Here is a 23,328-nt window from a genome sequence, read left to right on the forward strand (position 1 = left end):
TGCCTTGTATTACGAACGGTGACTTGGTATACGAGCATTCTGTTTCAATATTATTTTTTTTATTTGTCACCACCCACGGGTGGGGACACAGGTGGAGGCCGTCAGGGTCAAGCGCATACGTTCCTTCGAGGAGGAACCACAAAACCTTGCCGGGTGACAGTTCATGAAAGGGAGGGGAGGATGGCGATAGACTGACTCTATTGGCTTACATCTCTTTATGTCTCTTTGTACAAGTCAAAGACGTGAGCGTGGGTTCCCTTTGTTCGCTACAAGACGAGAGTGCTCAAAGCAGAAAACAATGGGAATAGAGTCTCAGTTAGGGCTGCCACCTTGATCTAAAATAATAAGGAATGCAACATCCCATTCAGCAATACAGAACGAATCTGTATATTAAGGAACAGATGGCAACTCTAAAACTTATCTGGCCTGCCATGACTGACAGCCACTGCCCGCTGCTGGTGAAGGCAAGAGGAAGGGGGAGAGACGTTATGACCTGTATTTTACACGTATTTCATTATGACCCTTGACAAATAAAATTTTATGGGCTGGTTTTGTGGTTCACCGAAAAATGTGCTCCCTACGGTTTTAAGACACTGAATTTTATCTGCTTAACCATTCAGACAGGCAAATACAGAACAGATGGCATTCCATAATTTAAGAAAGAGGTGGCAAGTTTGCAACCCTAAGACGTCATCTGGTGATGTACGGCCTTCTTGAACGACCCCCCATTCTTGAGACTGTTTTTCACCCCCTCCTGTAATCCGCCAGAGCGCTCTATTTTGTCCATATGATTGAATGAATCAACACTATTTCTCATTTTGTCACTCATCAAGGACAACACGCATTAATTTAGTCACAGTTACAGGATCTACAGTTCATTAGGAGTATTTCAGGAGCTGCTTAGTGTCATTGCATGTGACTTGAGTTTCTTAAAACATCCTTTTCTCTACAAAATATATTGAAAAATGGCATCGTTTCAATTTCTTGTTTCTAACGATGACAATGTTATTTTCATACCATGATGCTTTGAAATGGTCTGTGGTGCAACAGTAACACAACAGTTACCTCGTGAACTCTATATCCACCCCCACCTGGCAGGGTTACCCATAGGAAACTCAGGAAATGGTCATCGCCATAGGCCTATGGAGGTGCGGCCAGCAAGACAGTGGCCGTACCAGCCCCACCATGGCTTGCGCAGGACCCCTGATTCTTGCCAGGAATTGGGGGGAATTCTTTAAAATCTGAAATGCCAAAACAAGAAACGCAAGAATTTTGCAAGATTTTGGGTTAATTCTTGCTCGGTCTAAGGTAATTTTAGACCACCAGATGATGGCTCTAGTCTCAGTCCGCGTCGTAAACTTGTAGAAATAGCATCCGTGCACTAGTGTCTTGTTTTCAGCACTACAGTGTGAGTTCTTTGTGCTTTAACACTGTCCCCAAGAAAGATAGTTAACCCTCTCGCACACTGTAAGTTTCCAATAAGTTTCTGTTCCACTCACCATGCATTTCTCAGGCCCGACCGGCCCTTTTTTGCCGCCGCGATACTCTACATTCCCAGACGTATTTTACCCTCACAGATACAGTCATCCCCCGCCGTTCGCGGGTATTTCGTTCCCGGACTTCGGCGCGATGCGCGAAACCGCGAACGGCGGGACTATAACCCTATGGGAAAATATGCATTTGGGGAAGTCACCTCTGACACGTCATATAAAACATGTTTTTTTCGTTCTTTTTAATGACTGAAATGAGACAAGACCTTGTTAGACAACAATATGTAATCAACACTCACCCTGGGGTCAAAATTTAGTAGCACAGAAGACCCAAAAGTAGCCCAATTTGCGATAAGTAGCCCAATCTGGCAACACTGCAGTGTGGCGGCGCGTGAATTTTTTTTTTTTAGGATAATGTTGCTATGAGAAAATCTCGACCAATAGCAGTCGTCCCTGAGTGAGCTGCTGGCCAATAGGAAAGCATGACGTCACTCAGGAGCAACCTAACGTCCATTGCCCCGCCTCCCTCCTCTCTCCCTTCCCCCCTCCTCTCTGCCTCCTCCTCCTCCTCTCTGCCTTCCTCACTCCTCTCTCCTTCCCCCCTCCTCTCTGCCTCCCTCCTCCTCCTCTCTGCCTTCCTCCTCCTCTCCCTTCCCCCTCCTCTCTGCCTCCTCCTCCCTCCTCTCTGCCTTCCTCCTCTCTCCCTTCCCCCCTCCTCTCTGCCTCCCTCCCTCCTCTCTGCCTCCCTCCCTCCCTCCTCTCTGCCTTCCTCCCTCCTCTCTCCCTTCCCCCCTCCTCTCTGCCTCCCTCCCTCCCTCCTCTCTGCCTCCCTCCCTCCCTCCTCTCTGCCTTCCTCCCTCCTCTCTCCCTTCCCCCCTCCTCTCTGCCTCCCTCCCTCCCTCCTCTCTGCCTTCCTCCCTCCTCTCTCCCTTCCCCTGTCCTCACTGCCTCCCTCCTCCCTCCTCTCTGCCTTCCTCCCTCTCCTCCCCCCCCCCTCTCTGCCTCCTCTCCCCTCCTCTCTGCCTTCCTCCCTCCTCTCTCCCTTCCCCCCTCCTCTCTGCCTCCCTCCCTCCTCTCTGCCTTCCTCCCTCTCTCTCCTTCCCCCCTCCTCTGCCTCCCTCCCTCCTCCCTCTCTGCCTCCCTCCCTCCCTCCTCTCTGCCTTCCTCCCTCCTCTCTCCCTTCCCCCTTCCTCTCTGCCTCCTCCCTCCCTCCCTCTCTGCCTCCTCCCTCCCTCCCTCTGCCTTCCTCCCTCCCTCTCTCCCCCCTCCTCTCTGCCTTCCTCCCTCCTCTCTGCCTTCCTCCCTCCTCTCTCCCTTCCCCCCTCCTCTCTGCCTCCCTCCCTCCCTCCTCTCTGCCTTCCTCCTCCTCTCTCTCCTCCCTTCCCCTCCTCTCTGCCTCCCCTCCCTCTCTGCCTCCCTCCCTCCCTCCTCTCAGCCTTCCTCCCTCCTCTCTCCCTTCCCCCCTCCTCTCTGCCTACCGTCCCCCCTCCTCTCTGCCTTCCACCCTCCTCTCTCCCATCCCCCCACCACTCTGCCTCCCTCCCTCCCTCCTGTCTGCCTCCCTCCCTCCCTCCTCTCTGCCTTCCTCCCTCCTCTCTCCCTTCCCCCCTCCTCTCTGCCTCCCGCCCTCCCTCCTCTCTGCCTTCCTCCCTCCTCTCTCCCTTCCCCCCTCCTCTCTGCCTCCCTCCCTCCCTCTCTCTCTTCCTTCCTCCCTCTCTCCCTTCCCCCTCTCTCTGCCTCCCTCCCTCCTCTCTGCCTTCCTATTTAGCGTCAATGCATCCGCGTATACGCGAAACTGGGGCCGCGTATAAGCGGGGGGAGGTCACAATTAGTTGACCGCGAATACGCGAAACCGCGATGGGTGAGACCGCGAACGGCGGGGGGTGACTGTATATCGTAACCCAATAAATTTGGTATCAATGGCTTCATAAAGACTTGTACTAGAAAATGCGCAAATAAAAATAAAGGAAAATAAACAATTCAAACTCGTTTCAAGTCTCTGTATAGAGTATTGTAGACAATAAATCCTATGTACCGACTCTTCCCTAGCCAGCTAGCTCGAAATTTTGTGTGCCAACTTTTATAGCCGAATATATGTTTCGAAGCGGAATTTAGTGAGGATTATTATGGTATCTTCAAAATCCTCATACGCCTATTAGTTCCCGAGTTACAACAAGAAAATTGTACAGTAAAACCCCGATTATCCGAAATGGAAGGGGGGAAGCCTCTTTCGGATAAGCCGATTTTTCGGATAATCTGGATTTATGGCCGCCATTTTGATCGCCGCCATTTTGATTTTGAAACCAAACAAACACACGCTACGCTAAACAAAGTAGTACGCTTAAAACATGTGATGTAAATGTTTTATTGTATGTTTGTCTGTGTGTCTCCTTGTCTGGACCAGTGTATGTTGATACTTGTGAGCGTTGCAGATCTGAATTGTGAATGTTGCAGAGTGCGATTGTGAATGGTTGTGCAAGCTTGCAAGTGTGACCTTGATGCATCGTGCAGGTGGAGACACAGTATGATGACTCATATTATCGCGCAACTCGTATGTTGGAAGGGGAATGTGGCATGGAGTGGAGAGGGGAGTCGTGTTTGTGTCGTTGTCTTGAGAGTACGGTGTGAGAGTAGTCGTGCAGTAGTTTGTTCGTTCGCCGCACCTACGTCCTTGCTGGGGCAAAGGTGCGGACGTGGTGTTGTTGAGAGTTTGTTTAATGTTTTTTGTCTAATACATTGATCTATTCGTTACAAGCTATTTCGGCAATACGTATTAGAAAGCATATTCATTTTAACTGTTCTTATCAATTTTAAATGTGTTAATATAGTACATATGTAGTTACTTTTATTTATTTTTGATGTTTTATAACGTTTTAGTATAGAAAAAAAAAATTTAATTGCATTATCCAGATCAATTTCGGATAATCCGGTTTTTCGGATAATCGGGGTTTTACTGTATTTTTTTCGAGGTGAGCGACCCCTCCTCCCTCCTCCTCACCTACGCTCCTTAGAAAGGTTGCCATATGTTACCATTAAGAAACTTATCCTAACAAATGATGCTCCCAAATTTGATGCAATTTCACCGAAAACTTAATTTTTAATAATTTTTTAAAACTTTTATGACATGTTTCACGTCATCGTGCGCCAGGACCTTTTTACCCTTGATGACGCAAAACTCATCATTATGCGCGACAGGGTTAAAAGGGATGGTGGTGCAGAGAAGAAAACAGGAACGGTGGATACTGTGCTCGCAACAGGAACGGGGGGCGAGTCTTGGCAGCTTGTATGCCCTCCTGGGCGTGACTGACACCCGTTCACCCTCCATCTCGAACGACAAGTCTGGTTAGCTTCACGTTGGTGGTCGAACATAGTTCCGGTGCCTCTAGAATAGGTAAACTGTGGCTGCTACACCCTGAGTGTAGTTAGTTGCGGGAGTCTCCGTAACAACCGTAACACATTGATTTGTGTTTCATATTAGTATTTATCATTGCTATTTGTTGGAATATTAATTTAATTCTGTAAAAAAATAACATGTAAAATGATCTTTATATAAATATTTTTTTGAGATATGGGACACATTAATGGGATTTACATTAATTTTAATGGAGCTGCGCCCGTCCGCAGAACCAGGCCAGGGGTTAACCTTCGGAGGGCTCTGTGTGTGGGCTCCTGGAACGTCCGGAGCCTCTCGGATGATGATCGACTGCCCTACCTATCAAATGAGCTCAGAAGGCTGAGGGTGGACATAGTGGCACTCTCTGAGACAAGGAGGCCTGGTAGTGGCGAGATCAGTGAGGGGGGATACACCTTATACTCGTCCGGCATGAGCAATGGCTTCCATGTCAAGGGGGTAGCTATGGGCATCTCCAGTCAACTGCTGCCATTTGTGGTTGAGGTTGCTACGGTTGATGAGCGTATACTGCGAGTGAGGCTGAAGCAAGAGAAGATGGCGCCACTATAAACACTTGCCTGCACCATGACGGGCTGGGGCCGACTACCATCCAGGCCCCTCAAGCAAGCCTACTGGCACAATAGGCGTAGACATAAAAAAAAAATAAAAAAATAAAAAACACTGGGCTTCATGTCTCTTGTTGCAGTGTACGCTCCTACCGAGATGCGTGAAACTGAAGAGAAGGAGACGTTCTATGCCAAACTCGACTCTATATTAGGCCAGCGCCCTCCCCAGGACACACTCATTGTCCTGGGCGACTTCAATGCTACTACTGGCACTGACAGGGTTGGCTACAAGCTATGTGTTGGTCCCCATGGATCTGGTACCAGGAACATCAACAGCTCTCTCCTCCTGAATTTTGCAAAATCCAGAAGGTTGAGAATTGCGGGTTCCTGGTACCAGAGACCAGAGCTGCACCGCTGGACTTGGTATAGCGATGCTGGAAGGGTAGACAGTCTCAAATTGGTTTGAAGTGCTCGGCAACCTGGAGGATCCTGTAGAACTGTGGGATACCTTCAAACGTGAGACTCTGCAAGCTGCCAAGGAGTGCATTGGAGAGCGCCCGAGATCTAGGAGTGGTTTTGCCTCGGTGGAGACACTGGAGAATATCGAGGAGAGTCGCGCTGCCAGACTTGCTGCAAACCGGGACCAATACAGGGCTCTGTTACGTAGGACTAGAGCTCTCCTGAGAAGAGACAAGGAGAGATATGTCAGGGCTCTCGCCGAGGAGGTCGAGGGCCATTTAAATGAGAATGACCTCCGACCTGCCTACCAAGCCCTGAAGAAGCTCCGCTCCAAGTCTTCCTCTCAGGTGAGTGCTATCCAAACAGCTGACGGCTGCCTCATGTCGGACATGGATGGGCAGATGGCTCATTGGGCTGAGTACTCTGAGCAGCTGTACATGGCGGACCCTCCAAGTGGGCAGCTTCCAGTTGCTGGGTTGCAGATGGCGGATGCTGACCCACTCACTGATGAAAGCCCACCCTCTCTGGGCAAGGTCAGAGAGGCTGTGGCCAAGTTGTGGGGTAGGAAGGCACCTGGCGCCTGTAACAACAGCGCGGAGCTGCTCAAAGCTGGAGGTGAGGCCAGGATCCACGAGTTGCATGTGGTCTTGACTGCCGTATGGCAGTCTGGTACCATTCCTCCTGACTGGAAGAGGGGGTTGGTTGTTCCTATCTGGAAAGGGAAAGGGGACCGCCAGGACTGCAACAACTACCGTGGTATTACACTGCTCAGTGTGCCAGGCAAGGTGCTTGTCCACTTATTGGTGATGTGAATTCGCAGCCAGCTGCTGAAGCTGCAGAGACCTGAACAGTCTGGGTTCACACCTGGTAAGTCAACAACTGACCGTATCCTAGCGCTTCGCGTACTGGTGGAGCGCTGACGTGAGTTTCGACGGGATGCTTGCAGCCTATGTCGATCTCAAGAAGGAGTTTGATTCAGTGCATCGTGAGGCACTCTGGGGTCTTCTGCGACTCCGTGGGATTCCTGCGAGGACTATTGGTTTGCTGACTGGCCTGTATTCTGGGACAGAGTGCTGTGAAGTGTGGGGGGGCTTGTCCAGCTTCTTTCCCGTGAATGCGGGAGTGAGGCAGGGCTGTGTCCTTGCCCCACTGCTTTTCAACACTTGTATGGACTGGGTATTGTGTTGTAGTGTGTTGTGTGTGTATTGAGTTGTGGACCAGAGTCATTGTGGAGCATCCATTGGCAATACTAGGGTCAGTGACCTTGATTTTGCTGATGATGCAGTAATCCTGGTGGAGTCGCTGGAGGTTTTGGTGATGGCTCTCGAGGCACTGCACGAGGAGGCGAAGCCCTTGGGACTTCAGGTCTCCTGGGCCAAGACCAGGGTACAGGTGTTTGGAGGCTTGCTGGATGACACAGGACAGTCTGTTCATGCGTGTGGCGAGGACGTTGAGATCTCAGAAAGTTTCATGTATCTTGGTAGCGTAGTTCATAACAACGGTGAGTCTGGCCAGGAAGTCTTACGACGGATTGGTCTGGCCCACGGTGTTATGGACTCGCTCAACACGAGTATATGGCGTTGTCGATACCTGTGCAGAAGGACAAAGATCCGGATCTTCAAGCCCCTTGTGCTCCCTGTCTTACTCTATGGTTGTGAGACATGGACACTAAATGGAGACTTGGAGGGGCAGATTGATGCCTTTGGGAATAAAAGTCTACGCAGAATCATGAGATATCGCTGGAATGACTTTGTGTCAAACTGGCGACTACTCCGTGAGACTAATTCGACATATATTACCTGCATGGTCCGTCAATGCCAACTCCAGCTATACGGGCACGTGGCACGTTTTATGGAAGCTGATCCTGCTCATCGGGTTGTCTCTGTAAGAGACAACCCTGAGTGGAGGAGGCCAAGGGGACACCCACGGAGTTCGTGGCTTGAGCAAGTTGACAGATCCTGCCGGGAGGTACTCGGGTTGGGAAGGGGGCCTGCATGGAGACTCGCCTGGAGAGACCCCTGGGCTTGGCGTCGTTGGGCGAGGCAACGCGCCCCCCGGCATATGCCCCCACTGATTGACTGATTGAATGGGGAAATTCGTTTTTGTTTACGAGTGTTTTGGTGTGCGAGCAAAATTCCGCAACGAATTAAACTCGTAAACTGAGGCTTGACTGTACTCCCAAGTCATTCCATGCCTCTGTGGTGGGTAGTGGAGTGTTTCCCATGTGATATTGGTATGCTGGATATCCCCTCCCAAGGTGCATGACTACATTTTTTTTCCATTGAATTGTAGCAGCCACTTATTGCTCCAATCCTGTAGCTCGGTGATGTCTTCTTGTAGGAAATACGCATCCAAGGGGTTAAATTTTTTGTTTGTCCAACGCTAATCTTGTCCAACGCCATGCGATCTCTGGCCAAATTCTTATTGTGGAAAAAAAAGAAAAAAAAAAAAAAAAAAAAAAAAAAAAAAAAGAAAAGAAAACCACTTAAATCAAAGGAGGTGAGCTACCTGCTGACCTCTCCAGCTCCTACCCAGGCTAAGACAAGAAGAATTGGCCAATACTAATCTAGTACTTAGCTTACAGACCCAGAGCATAAGGAGAGGTGCAAGTAGGTATCAGGCAGACGTCTGGGCAAAGTGGCTGATGGGGTCCAATGAGCTCCAAGGGACTGGACAGGGCATTTTCAAATTGTTCTCAGCCCTTTCTTTTAAATGTGCTTGTCAAGGTGTGAGAATAACTAAGTTGGAGGCACAAGTCTGAAGGTGTGTTCTCGGTGCAGTCTCACATGAGGTCGAGGTGATGGTGATTTTCAACTCGCCAAGTTAAGTGTTACCACGTAAGAAAGATTCACTGCGTTTCTAATCCTACTGTGGTACTGAATTACCACTTGTTCCCTGATTCTTAATTGAACCTCAACAAATCAAAGGTAATAACAATATACAAAACCTGGAATATTTGCCACACCCATTTTGGATACAAGGCCACTACAAATAATATGACTCTAGGTATAGTACGTTGTCTGCCACATCAAAAGGTGCAGGCAAGATTTCCAACTCAAAGAAAATATGTAAAAGAGAGAGATGGGGGCAACACAAGCTGGAGTGCACAAGGATGAAGAGCAGGCACACTTTTCTGCTGTGGCTTTGTCTTAAAAGGGACCATGAAAACAGGAGTAAAGTAAAACATGAAGATATAAATAGGACCCAAGAAAATGTGTGATATCAAAGTAAACTCCGTCTAAAAGTGTTGCATTTATGGACTGAACAGCCAGACATTCATTCTCTCAGCAGAATAAAGTGGGAATCTTTGTTGTTGTCTAAACATACAACTCACTTGTTTGCTGTTATGTTAATTTCTCGGAGATAAAGTAAAGAAGCCAAGTCAGTTGGAAGGTCAGTGAGTTGGTTTCCTTGAAGGTCCAGGAATTGTAGGCGATGAAACTTTCCGATCCATGATGGAAGGCTTGTCAGTCGGTTTTGGCCCAGCATCACTTCAGATGCATGTCTTGACAACATTTCCAATCTGTAATTGATGAAGTACATGAATTGGTTACAATACTGTTGCTGGAAAAAAGAAATGTGTAAAATATAATACTTATGCAGGTGGTCCTCAAGTTATGATGTGGATCGGAACTGACAGGTCAGTCATTACTTGAATTAGTTGTTCTTGAAATTCACATTAAAAAAAAAAAAAAAAAAAAAAAAAAAATTTACTCAAATGCCCTGCCATGGATGGAGTGGTGTTCCTGTGGCTCCCACCTTCTCCCCCTATACTGCCTCTGGTCTCATGCGCTCGTCTCACTCCAGCCCTTTGTTCCGTGACCCTTCAGCCACACAACACTGTATGTTACACAATGGAGCTGCCAAGTTTTGCCACTATGGCAGTGTGGCCAAGCACCCAACAAGTTACTGGGTGGGGGTTGTGTTAGCAGGGGGGGGAAGTCTGTGATTGTAAACGAAGGACATTGGTATATGTTATATGAATGGCCAGTGTCACCTCTGCTGCATCTTTTTAGCTTTTGTGAATGTTTCATTCTGTCTCTGGTAAACTGTCACCTATGAGGGCTGCTAGGTGAGTACTGTGATGGAGCTGTTGTTGTGGGATGACATCTGATCAGCTGATCGACTGTCCAGTGTGGCTCACCACCCCCCAAGCCACCACCTGAGGGGAGTCGTGGGGGCTAATGGGTGAATGAAAAGCTGCTGAGACTATGAGAATAAAACCCACACTTGTAGACAAAAGACATGTATTTATCAAACAGTTTCAGTGAACATTGCCACCATCTCCAGTGGTAAGAAGCAGGGACTTCTGTTCTTACCAGTGAAGATGGTGGCAGTGTTCACTGAAGCCCTTTGGTAAATATATATCTTTCATCTGCTAGTGAGGGTTTTGTTCTCATCAAGAAAATCAAGTCAGTGTGATTATCACAGTCTACGCAGCTGAGACTTGTAAACAGTGGAGATATGGATAGACTCACTCCACCCTTCCTCGCCTCATGTGCTAGTCAACTGGCGTCTGCTAGACTTAGCAATATGCTTGTATAGGAGACTGTAGGCCTATGAAATGGTAAGAGTAACAACTAGTGACTGTAGTGTGAGTAGAGTACTACAGCTTGAGTTTAAAGGGCAACAGAAGGGGGAGGTGTGTGTGGGCTGGCCCAGCCCACACACACCTCCCCTTCCTGCCAGCTCATGAGGACTGAGGAAGGTGGTGGGGTTGGGGTGGAAGAGGAAGCGTGGGAGCTCTGTGTAAAGAATATTCCTAGAAAAAGCAGAACCTGTGTTAAAATTTACCCTCTCAACTTGCCCTAAAAAAATAAAAAAATAAATAAAAAATAAAAAATAAAAAACTGAGTGTAAATGGTTGAGTGTAAATGGTAATAACACAGAGTAAGTCAAAGAACTGTACTGAGTAACCCCGGGGCGACATAAGAACTACTTACTTGTCAGGAATCTCAGTCAGCAAGTTTTTACTTAGGTCAACTGTCCTCACAGCAGCCTCAGCAGCATTTTCAAACAGCTGCTCTGGAATGACTGTTGCCTTTTCATTGTAAGAGACAGTCTGAGTACTCTTCATCTGGTACTTGTCTGGGACTGACCTGTTGTCAAGGATCATATTGGTGTCTGCAGGTGTGTTCTCAAACCCTGGGAAAAAATAACCCTGTGCATTAATAAGTGTATACATGAATAACCTTTTCCTCTTCAACCTAAACTGACAACTCAATTTGGCATCTTCTATTATATTCATTTTAAGGGAGCAGCATCTTGAAGGCTTTGTTTTGCCTGGGTCTGCCTCCTTTTCTGGAAAAAAAGATGGAAAGTCAGCTGTCTACCCATTTGGCTAAGCAAATTTTGAGGGGATAGCCATCAGCGTTGGGTGGGTCGGTACTACCATGTCGTTCTGGCAAGCAAGGCAGGGTCCACCTACACCTCCTGGTTAGTGTTTGCTTGGTCAGTAAGACATACAACCACTTTGTTGATACTTTCATTTCAATAACTCACCTGGGAATGTGTGTATTGGTGCTGACACTCTGGACCTGAGGTACTTCAGAAGCTGGACAGTCCCACGCTGCACAATGTCACGACGGATGAGACGCATTGGGTTGCCCTCCAAAGGCATTGACTTCAGGTGAGGCAGGAGGCCAAGATGGAAAGGTAGCCTGGAAAGTGAAAATCCTGATTATTTCATTGGTGAAATCATCACTGGTCCCACCACTACACCCGTCCCTCCATATTCCCGTGTTCACTCTTCATGGATTTAAACATTTGCTGATTTTCACCCTATGGTACAAAGGCAGCTGCAAAGGAATATTCCCAGTGTCACTCCAAACATTCATCGTCCACCTGCAGACGATTTGGGTGTTACTAAGGAAAGGACAACGTGTAGTACATGTATACGTGTATGCATCAGTGGCGGATCCAGCTCCAGGTAAAGGTTGATATACAAGATGGGCACCATACCATACCATATTATATATATATATATATATATATATATATATATATATATATATATATATATATATATATATATATATATATATATATATATATATATATATATATATATATATATATATATATATATATATATATATATATATATATATATATATATATATATATATATATATATATATATATATATATATATATATATATGCCTATTTGTGAAGTGTATTGACCTCAGTGACCTGCCCATGCTGCTGAGTGCCCACGACGGCCACGAGGCGACAACTGACAGGCTGTGTGGCTGGGGCGCTGGGAGTATAGTACAGAAGGGTCGGGCAGGATCCGTTACTGGATTTGAATCCACCAAATCCATCTGTTCACAATTTCTTTTATTTGTTTTGTATGTTTATTATTTCTTTTATTATTATTATTATTATTATTATTATTATTATTATTATTATTATTATTATTATTATTATTATTATTATTATTATTAGTAGTAGTAGTAGTAGTAGTAGTAGCAGTAGTAGTAGTAGTAATAGTAATAGTAGTATAGTCCGTTTCATTCCGTCTGTCCACTCGCGAACGTAGATGTGGCACCTGCACATTGTGAGCTCGTGATTGCGTGAAGATCAACTTTATATTTTCAGTGATATATCTGAATGTTTGTAAAAAACCCTCAAGCCCTCTTATATGAACCGCAAACATGCCGTTTTGCATTGATAATCTACCATACAAGCACACGAAAGAACACCTTGTATTTCAAACTTTGTAGTCTGATCATACTCAAACGATTTATAGCCTTTCAGATACACATATTTTATCTCATTCAGGTACATAAAGTGATATCTGGCTCTGCAAGTTTCTACACATAAGGAATTTTGATGCGTTGCATGTAAATAACATGGGTAGCCTAATATTCAAAATAGCCTAGCATTGCATTCAACGCATTATTTACTGTTTCATGTTATTTCGATTATTAATCGTTATTTACATGCAGCAAATCATTAAAATACCCTTTATCTGCACTTGCAGAGCCAGATGTCTTTTAACCTTGAGTTACTCTGTACCAATGATATACGGGTATCGCACCACCTGATGTTTACGCCCGTGCGCGTGACGACGATACCATCGTCACTGAGTTTCACTTACACTCGGTCTTATTTCGCTAAAAGTTTTGGTTCCCGAAGACCAGCCGGTATCATGTGATAGTGGGAGCTAGAAGTCTCTCTCTCGTTCTCCTCTGATCCCGTGATCCTATGGAAACAAAACAAAAAAAAACAAACAAAAGTTCACCACCCACCCTCTAAGAAAGTGGGCCTAGCCTCTCCCAGGTTCTCGTGATCCTATGGGACACATACACATAGTGAAAAAAAGGAAAACAGACACAGCCACCCTCTGCCAAAAAACAAAAGTTTGCTTTCCATACGGGTGTGATACCGTGTCGTCATTTTATAATTTTCAAAACCGGTCTTATTTCTCGAAATATAATTGTTCCATGATGCACTAGGTAAAAAAAGTGGAACTGAAAAAAAAACGCTGAGCGGAGTGACAGCGGCATGAACTCGCTCTCGGCTGGGGGCGGGCCAGGTGGTGGGGGGGGGGGCGGGGTGAGATGAAGGGTACACTTCTAAGCTACGGAAAGGGAATGACAACATTTTTATGGTTTTGGATAGATTCGAGTGTTTTGAAAGAAAAAAAAAAATTTGTACATAGTGCGTAGGGGGTGTACTTTTTTTCGCCCATAGCCTTGGTACTCAGAGGGTTAATATACCTAAAATATGCTATCAATTAATGAATTTGAACCCCCCCCCCCCAATCCACCACTGGTATGCATGTATGATGAACTGTCAGTATCAGGAATACTGAATGCTGCATTGGCAGCACCCACTGGTACCAGTACCAGTCTTGTGTCCTACAGCCAGTACTGTTAATCCTTTGCCGCGTGATAGCCTGGTCAGGATACCAACGTGTTTTCATAAGCGTTTCCCACCACCTGGTGATGACTTACATGGAGTCTGTTTGTCTCACCCAATAGAAGCATCTTTCATCACACTCTCCAGCCAATCACAGCTCTTTAGTGCACCTGGCAGCTATGCTGGGAGCGAGAGAATGCACCAGTGTGGGTCGAGAGTCAGAAGTGAGCGGATTTCCGCAAAATTCTTCCTCTTCTCGCCCCGCCCACACCTATCACAATGAGGAGAAGTTTACCAAAACCTTACATGACATAGCTGAATAATTGTACTACATGCTGATATTTAGGGATGTTGGGTGAGTACCAGCAAACTGGGCAATCAGCCTGCACAGGCTACTTCTTTGATGCAAGTTTGCAATGGATGGGTGCATCAAATGAATAAATGTTTAGGAGTAAAAATGTCTTTAGAAAATCCTCAATTTAACATATAAAAAGTTTTTTTTTTTAAACTTCCACTATTTCTATGGGTGCCCGGTAAAGGATTAAGCCGGGCATTTACCTGATTTTTCAAACTGAACCTATGAGGTTGTGATTTTTACAAAGGGCATTAGAGTGTTAAACTCACGTGGATAAGTTGTTGTTGGTGATGTCCAGGCGCTCCAGGCCCTGCAGCAGTGTGATCTGGTCTGGCAGGTCGTCCATCTGGTTGTCCCGCAGGTCCAAAATACTAATGCCAGTTAGGTGAGTCAGCTGCTCTGCATTTATTTCCTGTTGAAAGATTAATAAACCCTTAACCCTTTCCATACGGTGATGCCAACGTGGAAAACTATACTTTTTCAAGTCACTCAAACAGGTTCCTTTATTAAGTTTCTTTCCATGTCCTCTCAGCCCCTGCATTCTTGCAGTAGAGAAGAGATCATCTCTATCCACCTCATCAAACTTATTTACCAACTTATACAGTGTATTCAGATCTCCTCTCTCCCTTATTTGTTCCAGTGTCATCAAGTCCATCTCCTTCAATCTGTCTTCATACGTCATATTCGAGAGTTCTGGGACCATTTTAATCGCAATTCTCTGCATTCTTTCCAACTTTCTGATATCCTTCTTTTTGTGAGGCGACCACACAACTGCAGCATATTCAAGCTTTGGTCTTATCAGTGTTGTTATTATTTTCTTCATCATTTCCTTCTCTATATAATGGAATGATACCCTTATATTTGGCATCATCCTGTAGGTTTCTCCAAACAACTTGTTTATATACTTTTCTGGGGATAGTGTGTCTTGCATCATTACTCACAAATCTTTTTCTTCATGTACCACCTTTAAGTTTTCTTCTCCCATCCTGAATGTTTTCCTTGGTGTATTTTTACTTTTTGTGTGAGAGAGAGAGAGAGAGAGAGAGAGAGAGAGAGAGAGAGAGAGAGAGAGAGAGAGAGAGAGAGGCGCCTCTTCAACAAGTTTCAACTTGCTGTTCCTCGACTCTTCCCTTCCTTTCTAGCCATCTAGTCTATGTGTGTGTGTGTGTGTGTGTGTGTGTGTGTGTGTGAGAGAGAGAGAGAGAGAGAGAGAGAGAGAGAGAGAGAGAGAGAGAGAGAGAGAGAGAGAGAGAGAGAGAGAGAGAGAGAGATTTACATAGAAAATCAAACCACACAGACCCCATGGTCCAGACTAGGTGGTCTGTCCTTAAACCTAAGTGATTCTACATTAATCAGATGGCTCCCAAACGTTGCATTTCAACTCTAGTTAATATTAAGTTGAAGGAAGTGACGGTCAAGCTTGTTTTTGAAGGAGTCAATCGTGTTACACTGGACCACTGATGGTGGGAGCTTGTTCCATTCTCGCACTACAACGTTGGTGAAGAAAAATTTGGTGCAGTCTGAATTTACTTGTCTACATTTGAGTTTTACACCATTGTTCCTCGTTCGCAAAGTGTCATTGATCATAAACAATGTTGATCTGTCTACATTCGTGAAACCATTAAGTATTTCAAAACATTCGATCAGTTTTCCTCGGAGGCGACGTTTCTCAAGAGAGAACATGTCAAGGGTGGAAAGCCTTTCTTCATAAGATTTGTTGCGCAAGGAAGGGATAATTTTTGTTGCCAGACGCTGAACACCTTTCAATTTAGCAATGTCCTTTGCATGGTGGGGAGACCAAAACTGTACTGCATATTCCCAGTGGGGTTTGACTAAACTATTGTAGAGTGGAAGAGATTGTAGATTGTACAGTACCCTTTTGAGTTTCGCGCTCGCTTCGTTCCGAAGGTATAGCGCTAAACTCGAGGATCGCGAAACTCGAGGTATTGAAAACACTGAAAAAGCGCTTATCTGTTCCGACCCGTGAAGATTTTTATTATTATTATTATTTTTTTTTTTACATGTGGGCTATGGCGATGGTAGACTATCCATCTGGGGCTGATGGTCGGCCCCGAGCCCGTCATGGCGCAGGCAACTGTTTATAGTGGCGCCATTATAATTGGCTCATGCTGCCCCCCAGGGCTCAATTTTTTTCCTCCTTTACTCCCTTGTTGTCTCAAAATACATACCTTGGAAAAAAGAAGAAAACAGGAAGAGAGAACAGGTCGTTTTAAAGCCACAGATGAAGCCTTACGATTGGCTGAGCTCTAAAAACACGCTTGTGATTCGCTGGGAGTCTGATGACGTCATCGCCAGCGCTTACCCAATCAGCGGCCTCACTGCCTTGGGGCGGTGTCACACTGGCCGTTTTCCTCTAACCGTTGTGGCTACTGGCAACGCCCGTACGCCCATCCGGGGGCGAGTTGTCGGTTGTATGTAAACTGGTGTCACACTGGCCCTTTTTCTTCCCACTGCGTTAGCGGCAGCTTGGGTGTCACACACGGCCAAGGTCGGTTGCCCGTATCCACATCCATAATGTAAACAAAGCACTTGCCCTGTATCAACATGGCGTCATCTGCTAATGTAAGGGATGTCGCGGCTTGTGCTGCCATTACCCAAGTTATAGACTTGTTGCTGCAGTTAAATGGCAGGAAGAAGTTGTTGTGGGTGTGGCATGTCTGTGGTTCCTTCTTGCCAGTTCTCATTGTCACCATTGCGCGTGAGCGGCCAACCCACCCATCTAGACTCCAACCACATAAACACGTGGATCGAGTATCAACAAAGACACACACGCACGCACGCACACACCAGACTCATCATGAACCATGGCAGATGTTTCTCACAAACAAAAATGGCTTTGCCATTTCCTAGAGTGTGTCAGAACTTATTTGGTTAGTGGTTCATACAAACAAAACATACCCAATGGCAAGAAGAGAGCAGTGTTACAGACGGCTGCTCTCTTCTTGCCAAGAGCTAGGTTTGGTTCATGTGAGCCACTCACCAAATACGTTCTAACACACTCAAGAAATGGTGTAGTTGTTTCTGTTTGTCAGAAACATCTGCAATGGTTCCTAATGAGTCGTGTGTGTGTGTGTGTGTGTGTGTGTGTGTGTGTTTGTTGTTATTCGATCCATGTGTTTATGTGGTTGAGTCAAGATGGGTGGGTTGGCCGTGCACTCGCAGTGGTGACAATGAAAACTGGCATGGAGGAACCACAGACATGCCACACCCACAACTGTTTCTTCCTTCCATTTAACTGCAGCAACAAGTCCATAACTTGGGTAATGGCAGCACAAGCCGCGACAGCCCTTACTTTAGCAGACGACACCATGTTGATACAGGGCAAGTGCTTTGTTTATGTTGTGGATGTGGATACAGGCAGTTGACCTTGGCCGTGTGTGACGCACACCAGGAAAAGTTGGAGTTGCCGGTTGCCCAAGCTGCCGCCAACGCGTTAATTGGGAAGAAAAAGCCCTGTGTGACACCAGCTTATGGATAACCGTGAACTCGCTCCAGGTTGGGCGTACGGGCGTTGACCGTAGCCCCAACGGTTGGACGAAAACGGCCATTGTGACACCGCCTTAATTAAGGCAGTGAAGCCGCTGATAGGGTGAATGTCGGCGATGACATCATCGGACTCCCAGCGAATCACAAGCGTGTTTTCAGAACTGTCAGCCAATCGTAAGGCAGCCACCTTCAACTGCGGCTTCAAAATGACCCGTTCTCTCTCTCTCTCTCTCTTGCCATAGCCAAAATGTTTGGAGTAGAACGTCCAGTGCGATACTACCTTTAAAGGTAGCGTGCGTGACGCCGATGGTAAGTAGACGTGACCCGTACGTGTCAAAGCAGCACGAAACTCGGGGTGATAATGCGCAAAAGTCGGGATGGTAAGAATTTAGGACTAACCGTGAAACTCGTGGATTGTGAAACTCGAATAGCGCGAAACTCGAGAGGGTACTGTAGATTGGAGAGAGAGAGAAAGAGAGAGAGAGATGCTAATCTCTCGCAAATTTCTCTCTATATTAATGCTTATATCTCAAAATTATGAACTAATTTATGTTTCTCTATGTGCACTATTTAATTTTGTATGTTTTTATATATAATACATGAAGATTATGTTGAAATTATGGCTGAAAACTTGTTATAATTAGAAGCGACATTAGCGGCCAGCCTGGATACAGGGCGGGGCACTGTTTTCGCCTGGTTGTAGTGAAGGGGTTAAATGTGACATAAATGTTATTCAGGAAAAACATCACAGTTTGATTACCTTGATGAAGTTATTTCCCAGGTAGAGTTCCTTCAGGGCCAAGCAGCTGTGCAGGGGCGGGACGCTCTTTATCCGGTTGTGGCGAAGATACAGCTGCTCTAGCTTTCTCAAGTTGCCAATAGTGTCGGGCAGAGACTCAATCTTGTTATGAGTTAGATCAAGTTGACTCAGGGCTGAGGGAAAAAATGCAACAAATTATGTAAAAATATAATCACACTATATCAATACAGATAATAGAACTTTCAAAAACTGACACAATGAGTCATAAAACATTCAGATATTTTGAGAAATCTATATACCACTGGAATTTTAATGTTGCATATATACTCACTGAAAAGTCAACCCCTTCTAGGTTACAATATCTTCAGTTGAATAATACATTAAACATATTACAGGTTGAGAATCCTTTATCTGAAATTCCAAAATCCAAAAACCTCCAAAATCTGAAAGCTTTTTAAATGCTGACATGACGCGTCACAAATGGAAAATTCCACAAAGTGATGAGAAGGTTCCACCACGTACAGCTGGTGTGTCCTGCTCGGGGTTGACAGGTCCGTGGTTTACCCGCCCATTTGGGCGGGAAAACCTACTGCTGTGTCGACACATTTGGCATAAAAACATCTGCTCGCCACCACCGCAGGTTTTGGGTGGCTTTTGGGATGGAACTGGGCGGGAACTCACTCCACGACCCATTAACTCTGGTGCTGCTATGCAGCGGCAGATAGAGCTACCATTGGCCCTGGTGCCGCCAGTAATTCCAGGCCCCTAAGTATCTAAATTTACACACATCATGCCCGGGCGGCCGGGCCCCCTATGAGATACCAGTTCCCCTTCCCCTCTCTCGGGCCCTGCTGCTATACGTTAGTTTGTTGTCAGCAGTCATTACAGTAACACCTTTGCTCGTTACTCATTGTAATTACCGTGTGTTGTGTGCTCTCTGGTGTAAAGATATTGTTGAAAATGTCAAAAGGGCCTGCATATTCCAAAATCCAAAAAAATCCAAAATCTGCAACACGTTCGGTCCCAAGAATTTCAGATAAGGGATTCTCAACCTGTACTTGAACACCATAGAGAAATAGTATCAATGTAAAAATCCACCACTAAACTTAGTCTTCTGTAAAAATATTTGCCCTGCACAAATATAGGCTATACACCAAGTACAGAGTTTAGTGATAGTTACCAAAACAGTCTCCAATTTCTGGCGGGAGCTCCGTTATCTCATTCTCTGAAGCATTAAACTTTGACAGCCTCTGCAGGTAGCCAATACTGAAGGGCAAGCTGGTCAAGGCATTGTGGGAAACATCCTGAAAAGTGGAAAACAATATACAGAAAATGGGCTCACAGAGAGAGAGAGAATGATGTGTGTGTGAGTGTGTGTCCTGGGGCAGGGACGGATGTGCACATAATTTCTTAAAAGTGTAAGACAAAAGTAGAGGTAATGAAATAAGAGCAGCAACAAAAAACACCACAACCTGATCTGTCCCCAAGAACCTCCTGGAAAGCAGCACCCTTGTTTCCTTCACCCAGCCTCAACCCTCAGACAACCTCCCTCCAACACCTGCAGATGCTGGAGTGAAGGGGTTAGCTAAACCTTAACCCTTTCTGTACGGTGACGCCAACATCAGCGTCATGAAGTGCCCAGTGCAATATATGGCGACGCCAACATCAGTGTCATGAAGTGCCCAGTGCAATATATGGCGACGCCAACATCAGCGTCATGAAGTGCCCAGTGCAATATACGGTGACGCCAACATCAGCGTCATGAAGTGCCCAGTGCAATATACGGTGACGCCAACATCGGCGTCATGAAGTGCCCAGTGCAATATACGGCGACGCCAACATCAGTGTCATGAAGTGCCCAGTGCAATATACGGCGACGCCAACATCGGCATCATGAAGTGCCCAGCGCAATATACGGTGACGCCAACGTCGGCGTCATGAAGTGCCCAGTGCAATATACGGCGACACCGACGTCGGCGTCATGAAGTGCCCAGTGCAATATACGGCGACACCGACGTCGGCGTCATGAAGTGCCCAGTGCAATATACGGCGACACCGACGTCGGCGTCATGAAGTGCCCAGTGCAATATACGGTGACGCCAACATCGGCGTCATGAAGTGCCCAGTGAAAACTACGGTGACGCCAAAAGCCGCGACATGAATTGCCCAGTGCAATATACGGTGACGCCAACATCGGGCGTCATGAAGTGCCCAGTGCAATATACGGTGACGCCAACATCGGCGCCATGAAGTGCCCAGTGCAATATACGGTGACGCCAACATCGGGCGCTGAAGTGCCCAGTGCAATACGGTGACGCCGACATCGGCGTCATGAAGTGCCCAGTGCAATATACGGTGACGCCGACGTCGGCGTCATGAAGTGCCCAGCGCAATATACGGTGACGCCGACGTCGGCGTCATGAAGTGCCCAGCGCAATATACGGTGACGCCGACGTCGGCGTCATGAAGTGCCCAGTGCAATATACGGTGACGCCGACGTCGGCGTCATGAAGTGCCCAGCGCAATATACGGTGACGCCAACATCGGCGTCATGAAGTGCCCAGTGCAATATACGGTGACGCCAACATCGGCGTCATGAAGTGCCCAGTGCAATATACGGTGACGCCAACGTCGGCGTCATGAAGTGCCCAGTGCAATATACGGTGACGCCAACATCGGCGTCATGAAGTGCCCAGTGCAATATACGGTGACGCCAACATCGGCGTCATGAAGTGCCCAGTGCAATATACGGTGACGCCAACATCGGCGTCATGAAGTGCCCAGTGCAATATACGGTGACGCCAACATCGGCGTCATGAAGTGCCCAGTGCAATATACGGTGACGCCAACATCGGCGTCATGAAGTGCCCAGTGCAATATACGGTGACGCCGACGTCGGCGTCATGAAGTGCCCAGCGCAATATACGGTGACGCCGACGTCAGCGTCGTAATTACATTTTGTTTTAGTTGTTCCTGAGTGATTCGATATTCTGTTCTGACTCTACCTTGAGACTCAGTATGTGATACGATGTCTTATTTGACTTTCAATGTTATTATAGTGTAATACCGTAAGTGTGTCTTGCGCGCATTTGTACTTGACAGTAACAATCAATTTTAACGGAAAATCACAAAAATAATGAGAAAGAAATGATACATGTGCATGTGTGGAGTTCCTCTTCCTTTGATTTGCCAAGTGGCTGGGTAGTGAGTGCTTATCTCACCAGCCCCCTCGGCTCAAGGACGCAGCCTCCTCTCCCTGCCTCCCTTTCATCCTCCTGCTGTCTCTGTTCTCTTTCATTCTTCCTTCCTTCCTTCCTTCTACCTCCTCCCTCCAGGGCGTGTGTGTGTGTGTGTGTGTGTGTGTGTGTGTGTGTGTGTGTGTGTGTGTGTGTGTGTGTGTGAGAGAGAGAGAGAGAGAGAGAGAGAGAGAGAGAGAGAGAGAGAGAGAGAGAGAGAGAGAGAGAGAGAGAGAGAGAGAGGGGAGGCGCCTCGTCAACAAGTTTGAGCTTGCTGTTCCTCGACCCTTCCCTTCGTTTCTACGTGTGTGTGTGTGTGTGTGTGTGTGTGTGTGTGTGTGAGAGAGAGAGAGAGAGAGATGCTAATCTCGCAAATTTCTTTGTATAATTAAGCTTACATCTCAAAATTATCAAATAATTTATGTTTCTTTATGTGCACCATTTAAATTTGCATGTTTTTATATATAATACATGATGATTATGTTGAGATTATGGCTGAAAACTTGTTATGATTAGAAGCGACGTTTGAAATTTGGCGCACGCGGCCAGCCCGGATACGGGGCGGGGTGCCTTTTTCGCCCGGCCGTAGTGAAAGGGTTAATAACAGTACTTCATGCACAAATACTTAATTGATTCTTTGACCTCAAGATGGGTTATTTAATAATTTACAAAAAAAAAGCAATGAAAGCCAATGAAATTCAAGAAAAGGCTCTGGGAATTTGAGAGGGAGTCTGCATTGCATGGAGGTTGCAGTACAACTGACCCACCCACCACACACCTCAGCACATGGAGCACGTGGGTGCCAGCTTGCCTGTTCAGGAATAAGGTGCTGTTTGGAAACCAGTGTGGTTTTGTTTGGAAAATATGTTTGAGACCTGATTTGTTCAAGATAAGAGTCGTTCAAAAAACAGTTTCACTGTACACTTTCTTTATGCATGTTTTTGGTTACACACGGTTCAGCATGAAAAATAGTCAAATACAGAATTATCAGAATAAAGAAATTGGAAAGATACATGAAAACATCAAGGAGTTAAAAAGTGGATCATAACTCCAAGGAGTTCCTCAGCTGATACATGTTGACAAAGGTGGCGGCAGTGGTGATGCAGTGGTTGCCATTTTCTTTTCAATTTTCTGGTTGTGCAAAAGTATTATACTACTATGAATCACATATGTATACTTGGTAACAGTACACACTGTGCATGCAAACGTAAGGTCACAGTCTGGCCGCTGAAAAGCACAAGACAACAATAAACAAATAGGTCCACTGGCGCGTGTGCAGCCCCAAAGCAGGTGTTGTGGACACTGATCGGGGGACAGAACCTGACGTGTGTCCAGACTTCTGTTTGGGGAAATAAGTTAATCAGTACTCAGAGCTCCCCTCCCTGGGTCAGCAGGCTGGTGGGGCTGAGGGAGCTGCTGCCCCAACTTTTTTTTTTTTTTTTTACATCGCCTATAGCGCCGGTAGGCTTTCTTCAGGGGACTGGTGGTCGGCCCAAGCCCATCATGGCGCAGGCAATTTTTTATAGTAGCGCCAGTTATGGTTGGCTCATGCTGCCCCCTGGAACTCATTTTTTATTTACTTGGACGGTTTCTTCTAGAGTCCGGGTTGATGGGTGGTCTTCTGGACAGCATGTGGGTAGTCTTAGGCCACTCGGCAGTGACTGAAAAATCCAAGGTGGTAGCGTGGGGATTCGAA

General features: G+C 46.3%; 1 protein-coding gene across 5 annotated transcripts in view; it reads right to left on the reverse strand.

Annotated features, from left to right (window-relative positions):
• LOC126998572 (leucine-rich repeat-containing protein 40-like) overlaps positions 1-23,328 on the reverse strand; it is a 98,490-nt gene that overhangs the window by 13,630 nt on the left and 61,532 nt on the right. For all 5 annotated transcript variants that reach the window (XM_050860403.1, XM_050860393.1, XM_050860386.1 and 2 more), the window contains 6 exons: positions 19,577-19,700; positions 18,397-18,569; positions 14,399-14,541; positions 11,409-11,566; positions 10,850-11,051; positions 9,241-9,429 (listed from right to left, as the gene is read on the reverse strand). In XM_050860403.1, the coding sequence (XP_050716360.1) occupies positions 9,241-9,429; positions 10,850-11,051; positions 11,409-11,566; positions 14,399-14,541; positions 18,397-18,569; positions 19,577-19,700 (989 nt within the window). The remainder of the gene's footprint in view (positions 1-9,240; positions 9,430-10,849; positions 11,052-11,408; positions 11,567-14,398; positions 14,542-18,396; positions 18,570-19,576; positions 19,701-23,328) is intronic.

The sequence above is a fragment of the Eriocheir sinensis genome, chromosome 2 (assembly GCF_024679095.1).
Source record: "Eriocheir sinensis breed Jianghai 21 chromosome 2, ASM2467909v1, whole genome shotgun sequence".
NCBI classification, from domain to species: domain Eukaryota; kingdom Metazoa; phylum Arthropoda; class Malacostraca; order Decapoda; family Varunidae; genus Eriocheir; species Eriocheir sinensis.